This window comes from Argiope bruennichi, chromosome X1 (genome assembly GCF_947563725.1).
Source record: "Argiope bruennichi chromosome X1, qqArgBrue1.1, whole genome shotgun sequence".
Taxonomy (NCBI): Eukaryota; Metazoa; Arthropoda; class Arachnida; order Araneae; family Araneidae; genus Argiope; species Argiope bruennichi.
In genome coordinates this window covers 75,102,974-75,113,515 of record NC_079162.1, presented here as the reverse complement: position 1 = coordinate 75,113,515, position 10,542 = coordinate 75,102,974, and the positions used below count along the sequence as shown (strand labels likewise).

Sequence of the window (10,542 nt, the reverse complement as noted above, 5' to 3'; positions counted from 1 at the left end):
CGACACTGTTGGAGTCAAAGACTGTTGTCGATGTTACATTTATAATTAACAAAAACTTTCAATTAAAAGCAAGATTTTCCAGACTCACAACGGCGACAGACTGACTTATTTCTGTGTCTTGAGCGAAAATCAAAATGCTGAAATAGATGCTAATCATTTCATAACCACGCATCGTTTGATTACAAAAATTCTGGTTTGCTGTAATCTTCTGCTAACGAATTAAAATTACAGGATTTGTTGCTATATTTTTTTGGACAAACATTATTTTCTGAGCTTGAAGATTTCTTGTTAAAAAATTGGAAAAAAAAAATGAAACTTATTTTATTTAGATTCCAGATCATGTATAAGATTTAATTATAGAACATATTAAATTTTCAAGAGTTTTTGATAAGAAATAATTTAACCATAGGTATAAATATCATACTTTCTTAATATACATGAAGATTTGCAGAATTAATTATATGGGCATGCATCTAATTATCCACAGCTATTATGTCACATCGCATCTCAGTTCCTATAATTAGATTGCACTGGATTAGTTTGTATAGATGTGTATAGAATTGAAAAGTTTGAAACTGTTTTTCTTTTATTTTTAACTAACAGTTTTTAAAATGTCTACGGGAAGCAGCTAATCAAGCAGTCTAAGATTAAGATGTTTAAAGTTTATTTTTGGAATTTTTATTTATTAAAATAGTACAGAAATGCAATGAAAACTTTTTCAAAGAACGACGAATCTGTAAATTGATATCATTATCAAATAAAGTAGAAATTTTTAAATGTTTTTAAAAATATAGATACAGATTTTTTTTTGATTAATAAAACAATATTAACAATAAAATTTTGATCCATAAATTACATCATTATCGCCCTTATGTGTTTTTTAAAATTTTACTTCTAATCTTCCACGCTGGACTTTCAAGTGAGACACATACAGTTGACGTAATGCTTGCTTATACAGGCATTATGTAACACATGCTTATAAGAAATACATTATATTTACCTGTAAGAAAACCAGCTTTGTTGTTTTGACACTCTTTCAGTCATTCCTCTAAATCCTAAATACGAAAGAAAAGATGGCATTATATTACTGGAAAAATACTTCGGCAGAAATGCATTCACATACAAACACTGTTGTCAGTCTACTATTTGATCAGAAATTGGCGACGTTAGTTTTGCGAAGAAGTTTGAAATTCCATTCTTTTGTCAATCGTCTGTCTATACGTGAGAGATAACGCGTTCTGACCAACAGGGGAGCATTTAAAGGGGAGGGAGGGGGGATGTAGTGAAATTATCTGTCATTCTGAGGTCAGCAGAAGCGTTCTAAAACAGATTAGATAACACTTGGCCTACAATTGGCTACTAAGACTGATACAGCAATTTCAATAATTCGAAGCTTGAATCGTGCATTTTAGTGTTCCTGAGAATGGGCAATAGCATCTCTTTTTTGTAATAACTGCAAAAAAACAGACTTTATTAAAATAATAAAAAGAAAATGTATAATATTTTGAGCAAAAAAAAAAAAGTGACATTATAAGTTCTACGCAAGCAAAAAAAAATAATAAAAAGAATTACAGAAGTATTGAAAAATTTCAGGAACAGAATGAAGCACATAATTGCTAATTGTGCATTATTCTGATCTTGACATTTTTCAGGATTTTGTAATGGCAAAATGACGAACGCAGAGGGAAAATCATGTTTTCCTCTAATTTCAAGAGCAATTCATACTTATTCAATCAGATATTGAATATACAGCAACGATTTTAACTTTTCCTTCTTAGCTTTGTTTTATTTGGCTTATTTATTTTTAACTTTCAGCTTTAGTGTTTACTCAAAAGAAACCATTTCGACCTCATACCAGTCAATCAATTTTGTTTTTATCCCTTCCTAAATTAGAAAAATTCGGATGAAAAATTTTGAAGAGAAAAATAATAATAATAATAATAAACTTAAGCATTTACAAACACTCTAATATTAATGGTATTGAAATTACCGCTGAAAATTGTGTGATTCAAAAAGTTTTGCCAACACTCAAAGACTCCCACTTACCCCAAACAAAATTGAACATTTGCGACCACAAATGCTTAAATTAATTCCACTTATAAAACCAGTGATGATTTCAAAAAGTTTCATTTATCAGTTTAGTATATGATAAATGTAAATGGTATAAAAAGAATTATGGTTACATAAGCATTCAAACCTAAAATAAACTTATGTTGTGCATCGATACCTACTTACTCGTCTTATCTTTGTTATTTAATAATTAGAGCCCTTTTCTGTAAAACTCAAATAATTTTGTTCATTGAGATACATTTTTTGAGGATAATATAAACCCCATGAAAATTTAACAAACTTGGGGGTTGGTTTGAAGAAAGGCAATTATTTGTCGCTTCAAGAACAGTAATAAAGTCCCATCTAACATAGCACTGCTATAACCGCGTGCTCTGTTGCTGATGCTTAAGAGTCTGTTTTATATGGTAATCATTTCATCAAGTAAGGTCATAAAAAATGAATAGCTCTATAAACATAAGAAATATGCCATGCTTTTTGGAAAGCGTAAAATAAGAAATGTTATAAAGAAATATTAATAGATAGTTTGTGATCTGGATCAAGGGTGGAGTCGAACCAATTTATTATCATTTTACTAGAAATAAATAATAATAATTAAAAAAAATTGCAAAGTACATCTTTAAACCAGGGGATGTGACCTTCCCGAAATTTTCACATATACTCTCTAATAAATATACTTCCCCCTTATTACTGCGTGTCTTTGACGAACAATAGTTACAAGAGACCCTAACAGCCAAAGATCTTGGGCGATTATTCACTGAGACGCTGTTAATACACAGGAGAGAACCGGATATGTGTTTTGGATACCTTTTTTTTGATTGAATGAAAGCAAAATTTAGTATGAAACTACAATTAAAAGTCACAAGATCTCATACCAAATTTTAGATATCTAAGTCATTGCATGTACACACTTGTGAAATTACAGACCGACAGACGGTCACCCCTCCAATGAATGTAATTCAAAATTTGAAAAAGATCTACATTTTAGATGCTAGAATTATGAACTGAATTTCACTTATCCGACTTGTTATGTTTTTGAATTATTGCATTTATATGCATGCAAAAGAACAGACCGAAAAGGAGGTCAACTTCTTAATGTATTTGGTCCTAAATTTGATATATATAATATACACTTTAAATGTTAAATCTGTGTACCAAATTTTATCCATGTAGCTCAGTTCGTTTCGTAGATATCGAGTTAGCTTATATTCGGACAAGCGGATAAGATAGACGACATTTGAATGGATTTCGTTCAAAATTTTATAGAAACCTCAAAATTTGGTGTAAAGATTATTTATTAAATTTTATCCGCCTGGCTCAAAGCATTTTTGAGTTTTCTTGCTCACAGACAGACAGATAAACATAATTCCAAAAGTAAGTTTTTAAGACTCAAGGAGGTACGGAACATGAAGATTCATCAAAATTGTCTTGTGTCATCCTCAATTTTTGAGGATGAAACAAGACAATTCATCCTCAATTTTTGATTTGGATCCTCAATTTTTGAATTGGTATTTCAAATTAATAATAAGTGATAAATCCCTAGCAAATAGATAGGGGTAAAAATAATTAATTACAAATATTTAAATGTATTTTATGTTTTAATTCTGAAGACACATGATTTTTTATGTATATATACTATAACGGGCAACTGCAACGTCGGGATGTTTCGGAATTCCGCGGCGTGACAAAGTGGTCACGAGCACCTCCACATCATAATTTGAAATATTATAATTTGTAAGTTTAGGGAATGATTAAAGACGAGTGCACAATTATGAAATTTGGTACAATTATTAGATTAATATAAAATAATATTTTAATTATTTATGAGGGAAATAGAACTTTAAAAGAATTACGTTGCACGTGCCTTTTACTATGGGGGACTGATTTAACTATTTTGATTAGTTACTTTCCGAAAATTCCAGAAATTTCTCGCGTGTAGCTCATCGTAGCTATCTAAGGCCGAAACAAGAATAATTTTGAGAGATTTTAATCCATCAAATTGCTAACAGAGTGAGTGAATTCTCAGTCTTTTTACGTATTTAAATGTCGATTGCAGCCTAGGCACAGCCGGGTCATGTGCTGGCATCTGAAGTAACTCATTACGAATCTGGGGTAATTTTTCAAAGAACTTAACTGATGTTCTTTTGATAAATTCCAAAACAGATTCAATTTGGAGGTCATCATAAAATATTTTCCTTCTGACATACCAGGGGGCATTAACAATCTTCGCCAGATGTTTATTTTGAAAAACTTTCAACTTCTTAATGTTTTGGGCTGAAATGCCCTCCCTTCCCCCAAATTTGGGAACCATACATTAATATTGGTCTTAAAATAGCTTTATAGAGCAGAAGCTTGAGCCTAATCGAGAGCTTATTCCATAAAGCAATTAAGCTGTTGAGTTTAACACTCATAATTGTAGCTTTGGTGAGGGCCGCTTTAAAGCTTAGTTTAGCCTCTAAAATTAACCCTATTTGCACTCTTATACTATAACCTGACTCGGATAAGTTGATAGATGTGCCGTAAGAAGGCTTGACATAAGAAGAATGCATTTTGATAAATTAAAAGATGAATTGGCCCGATTCGGGTACTTTTCTCTCCTTCGTAATCCCATATGCACCAGCAACGGAGAAGTAGGGGGGAAAAATGCATCGAGTTCAATATAATCGTATTTATTACAATCATATTACTTCACCACTATATTCTCTTCTATTTTATACTTTTCTTGTGAAGAAGTGACCTGCTTACCCACCATATACCCTGCTCCATTCAATTCCTCCTTTCCCTAACAATACCATTTGAACCACAGCGTTTCGGCACTGTTGAAGTTGAGGTTTCTCCACTGAACTGGGCTGTCTACTATTTAGAATTGGAGGAGGTCTTGAATCCCCAACCCCCCCCCCCTTTGGAGATATCAGTCCCCTGGTACTATCTTCAGAAGGGGGTGGGGAAGGTTCAAGGACAAAATAGCCGTACTTCAGTGTTTCTTTCTTACTTTAAATAAGAATACAATACTCCTGTCTCTGTTGGGATTTGGACTGAATATTACCTCCTTGACAGTCATTTCAATTGTATGAGACCATAGAAAATGAATATAATGGCTTATTAAATTTATATATATATATATATATATATATATATATATATATATATATATATATATCTGTTGCGAAAAAAATAAGAGTGGAGGAAGTATATCAATAAAATATTGTATCTAAATAAATCTGAAAGTAATAAACTCATGAAATGTTTACAAACTACGTATAATGCATTCAAAAAATTTTTTAACTTAAATTGCTGAAAAAAAAAATGTTACTTCTGCATATTCTTTTTATTTTTTGAAAAAATATACCTGATAATGTATTTAATATATTTAATAATATACCAAATAAAAAATATATCTGTGCAAATGATAATAATAATAATTCAACAATAATAGAAAGAGATCCCGTCAATCTAAATATTAGTTTAGAAATACTTTAATTAAGATAAAGGAAATTAAAAAGAAAATGTTTTTTTTTTTTTTTTTTTTTGTAAAATATTTCCTCTTTCTTTTTGTCACATTATCAGATTTCTTAAAAGCGATATAATATCAAATCTAAAGAGAAAAGTGAGAAAGCAGTCACGTAGTCAGGATGGCTGAGTCCGGGGCCTCCGCAATAAAAAAAAATTCTATGGTCCTAGAATAGCCGAGAAGGGAGTAAGATTAAACAATGGTTTTTTTTCGCTTACCAAGTTGTTTACATTCCTTCTTATGCCATTGTTTTAAAACTATATGGCACAGATTTCAATTGATGACTAACAATACTTATTTTATAATTTTTCTTCTTATTTTATAATTTTAATGATTTAATCCTTTTACGTAGATTTCAACATAATAAAAACATAAAATTATAAGCAACTTTCCCACCCCCCTAAACCAATTTGAAGCATTTACATTTACAGAAAAATTAGAATCTACAAAATAATTTAAAGATTATTATTGCTTAATAAGAATTTTTCAGGCAAATATAAAGGAGCCTTTGAAAGTTTTTTACAAAAGTGAAATATTTTAAAATTTGTTAAAAAAAAACGCTTAAAAATGTCTCCATTTGGATATGACAACATTCGCATATAAATATGGTATAAAGATTTCTTTGCCCCAAAGCTTGTTATTTCTAATATTAATTTTTTTACACCACAAAGCTCATGTTATTTTAAATGCAATTTCAATCAATTTTTTTCAATTTTTATTAGTTTTTCTTCAAATTCTATTCAATAGAAATACATAAAAATAATTAATTATTATGATGGAAACTTATTGAATTCTCCATAGGAAAATAGATGTAACTTTTTTAAATTTCCGTTTGTAAATATATGTAATAATTATCCAATCCTCACAGTCTATAACTTAAATGTCATTCATTCTATTCCGTGCATGTACGGAAAAAACTAATTTGAAATTTCGTCAACATTAATTCTGTTATAATTTTTGAAACAGTTTAATGCTTCACATTAATTTTATAACAAGAATTTACGTCTAAAGATTATTTACTTTAACTAACAAAAAAAACTTCTGATAAATAAATTCTTTTAAAAAATTTCAGTTATTCTTTTTAAAAATAGCTGAAATTTGTAGTTGTAAATGATAAATTATCTGAGCTCCAAAAGCGGATTCATTCATTCATCATTTGTCATCTCTTATGGATGCTGCTAGCATTTAGCACTGAGCGCTTCGATTACATTGTTTGTATTATGCACAAATTTCTTATGTAGGACAAATATAGGACTTATATAGGACAATAATATAGGACTTATATAGGACAATAATAATAAGAAAAAGAAGATTGTCTTAGAGACTCTAAAAATTTGAAAGGAATTTTTTAAGCCTACATCTCAATGTTCACGCTATACTTTTAGGTATATAGGATTCCTCCAACACGCAGATGAGCATTTTATTAGCTAATTTATAGGAATAAAAAGTAATTTAATATATAATCTGTAAAATTCGCCAGATAAATTATGAAATAAAATATTCCAACAATACAGCACAAATTAAGTGTAAATGATGCGATAGCAAATAGAAAACGATATGAAATAAATTACGGAATGTTTAAAAACTAATGATATTACTAGTGAAAAAAAAATTATTCAAGCTTTATGGTGAGAATTAGTTTGGCTAATGCAGAAATAAAAGATTAAAAAAGAAATAAGACAGAAACTAAATAACAGAATAAATAATAATAAAATTCTAATAATAAAACAAAATAAGACTATTAAGACAGAAATAAAAAATTATTTTTGAAAATGAAAGAATTTTTCTTAACTTTATTTATATAGAGAGAGAGATTGCGTGATTCGCAAGCAATTAGCATAATTATTTATAATTATGGGAATGTTAAATTCAATTATTTATAATTTAACAAATTATAAATATATTTATTCACAAATTATAAATTCAATTATTATAATTTATAAATTCAATTATTTATAATTTAGCATTAACTTCTCCGCGCACATTACAATTGTATAACGCAAGGCTTACAGAATTACGCATACTAGACAATTCATTCCTTATACAAAATAATTCCTTAACAAAACATAACGGAAAGACAAAATAATTATGAAAGAAAGTAAAAATAAACAAATAGAACTAAATAAGACATATATGCGTATTCACACATAAACACTTGCAGACATAAACATACACTTCTACAGACAAAATGCGATTAAGAACTGAATGCCAAAATTTCACTTTTAAAGTTAACATTTTACAGAAATAAACATGATAATAAGAAAAGAGATCTTATGAGGAAAAAGAAAATAACCGCTATACATATGATTTGAAAGAGAAAGAAAAATTAATAAGACAGCAAAGAAGAAAATAAATAAGCAAATTTTTTTAAAAAAAATCAAAGATGCGGAAGAAAACACAAAGGATAACACAAGAGTCGCAATAATGATGAGCAATAGACAATTTCACATTCAGTGAATGAAACTGACTCCGTTTCCTGTTCCGGAGGAAATGGATTTTTCCATTGGAGGAGGAAACGGACTTCTATTATCATCTTCTGATTCACTTGCTGTCGGAAAAATATTAGCCCCGTAGTATTCAATTTTTCAAAAGAAAAATTGGCTTTTCAAAATATGAATAAATATAATATGAATATGAATAATATATGTTGCTTAAAAGTCTTTTCCTGTAAGATGTTTTTGCTGTGAAACAGATTAATATGACTATCACATAAATGTTTTAAAAACTGGTTGTTATCATTACCATTTAAGTTACCATTAAGTTTGTTATCATTACTAGTTTTTATCATTAATTACCAGTCATTCTAATTCTCATAACTAAAACCGCAGGCACTGAATTAAAAATTTAAGATAAGAACACAAAATGCAAAATTATATAATTTTTGAAGCAGTTTCGTGGCCGAAGAGCGAGAAGACACTGAATTTTAACTTTGCTTTTATTCCATCCCGGGAAGCATCATTTATGTACAAGCAGAAGCGACGAGGCACATAACACACAATACACATAAAGACACAAGAGCGGAAAGGGGAAAAGCTAAAAGGTTAGAAAAATTTTTTCCGAGTTATTTATACTATGAGATTTTGATAGGGATTTCTTTATACGTGTCGATTTAGGTAAGAGATCTTTTAAAAAGAATTCGCTTAGGTTGGCAATTTTTTATCCCTTCACTCGGAGCCTTTGAACCGCTGATTTAAGCATTTTTTGCAAAGCTTATGTTGAATTAATTAAACAGAAAAAGTGGAATGGGATCAGGAAATGAGAGAATATATTAGAAGGAAGTTAATATGGGCTGAATTAAGATAAAACTTTGGAAATTAATTAGGATTAAATTACATATATATATATATATATATATATATATATATTCGAGAAATTAGCTTTAGACTTTGGAGAGCCATTTTATCGATTTTATTCATGTTGATGATTATTTCATTTTTTTTTTTATTTAGATTTCAATTTTTTTTCATGTTGCTTAAATGTTTGATTTCATTTTTGGTTCTGCCTTAAGCAGCAAAATGCTTAATTCTTAGTTAAAATTTGTAATAAAATTTCACTGTATCTTTTTATTATATCATTAGGTATTAAGTACTCAACTTTTAAAAAGTAGATTCTTTTTTTTTCTTTTTCAAATTGATCTGTAATTTCTGATCACATATTTTCCTCCAAAGTTGAAAAGAAATATTTGAGATTATTTCGTTATGCCATTTTCAGTTCCTAATCATCACTATTATCTTCACGTATCATCGGATCCATGAATTACAATAGTTTGATGTACATGCGTGGCAAAGGAATACTAAATTCTGAAAAATATCAGCTTTATTTATGTCTTCATTTTGTGACACACATGGTAAAACTAAGTTCCAAAATTAGAATATTATTTCTTAATAAAGAACAAATTGTAAGAATGCAGAAAGTTTCAAAAATTAAGTCATCTTTAAGATATCTAAAGTGAAACTTCAGGTATTCAAACATTTTTATTTCTTTTAAATTTCTTATGTGACATTTTATTCTTTCTGTTCATTAGATAATGCACCAAAGTCGCAGCATGGATAAGTAACGCCAGTCCTGGACTTCGTTAGCTTTTCACAATGTTTCTGATTAAAGCTGACCTTTAGATTCTGAGGCCCAGCGCACAAATATGGTGTGAAGTTCCAATAAATAATTAAATAAAATATGGCTTGGTGAATGCGATTCATCTATTAAGAACAAAGATTAGGATATCAATGTACACATTAATATTCCAGAAAAAGAAAATTCTGCATTAATCCAACCCGTTTTTTCACGTGTTTTTATCTACTACTATAATGACAGTATTTTTTTTATTGTAGATAACTGGAATTAATTATTATTTTTTCTTTATAGCAAATTCTGATCTACGCGCATGGTAGTTCAGTACAGCCCATTTGTGTCCTCGGGGCCCATTTGGGCTTCTGATGCGAATCTGACACATCTTTTCTCGTCCCATTCAGATACTGAACCAGAGAATAAGTAAATTGATTTCCTCATCAATAACAGTGGGAAAATAGTTAAGCCACAGCATCTCTTCTCGTCTCATTCGAATCTGCATCAGACCGAATAAGCGAATTGATTTCATCATCAATCGTTTACCAGCGGGAGTAGTTAAACCGCAAGTATTCATTTGAATGATTTCCGTACACCGAACTTGGGTGGCCTGGAATTTCTTTTCTCTACTCTTTTACCCTTCGCGATGAACTGCCTCACTTTCAATATTTGTCTAAAGCCCGTCATCCTGTGTCATTATCAATAACATATTTTCTGCGTCGCTACACACACGCACAAAAAAAAAAAAAAAAAAAAAAGTGCATTGTATTCATTGTTACGGTCGACAGATTTAAGTAAATTTTCTAAAAGGTGTTTCAATTGCTTTACTCAGGTGTTTTTGGGCTCTGTGAAGCATTTCCTCTTTTTTATATTTTATAGAAATATTAAATGGAGAGGCATAG

The 10,542-nt window shown here is 29.5% G+C and overlaps 1 protein-coding gene across 1 annotated transcript in view; it reads right to left on the bottom strand.

Moving 5' to 3' along the window:
• Positions 1 to 1,033: 1,033 nt before the first annotated feature.
• LOC129958278 (lysosomal Pro-X carboxypeptidase-like) overlaps positions 1,034 to 10,542 on the bottom strand; it is a 59,151-nt gene continuing 49,642 nt past the window's right edge. Inside the window, exon 10 of the mRNA XM_056070614.1 lies at positions 1,034 to 1,055. Coding sequence (XP_055926589.1) covers positions 1,049 to 1,055 — 7 coding nt within the window. The 3' untranslated portion in view covers positions 1,034 to 1,048. The remainder of the gene's footprint in view (positions 1,056 to 10,542) is intronic.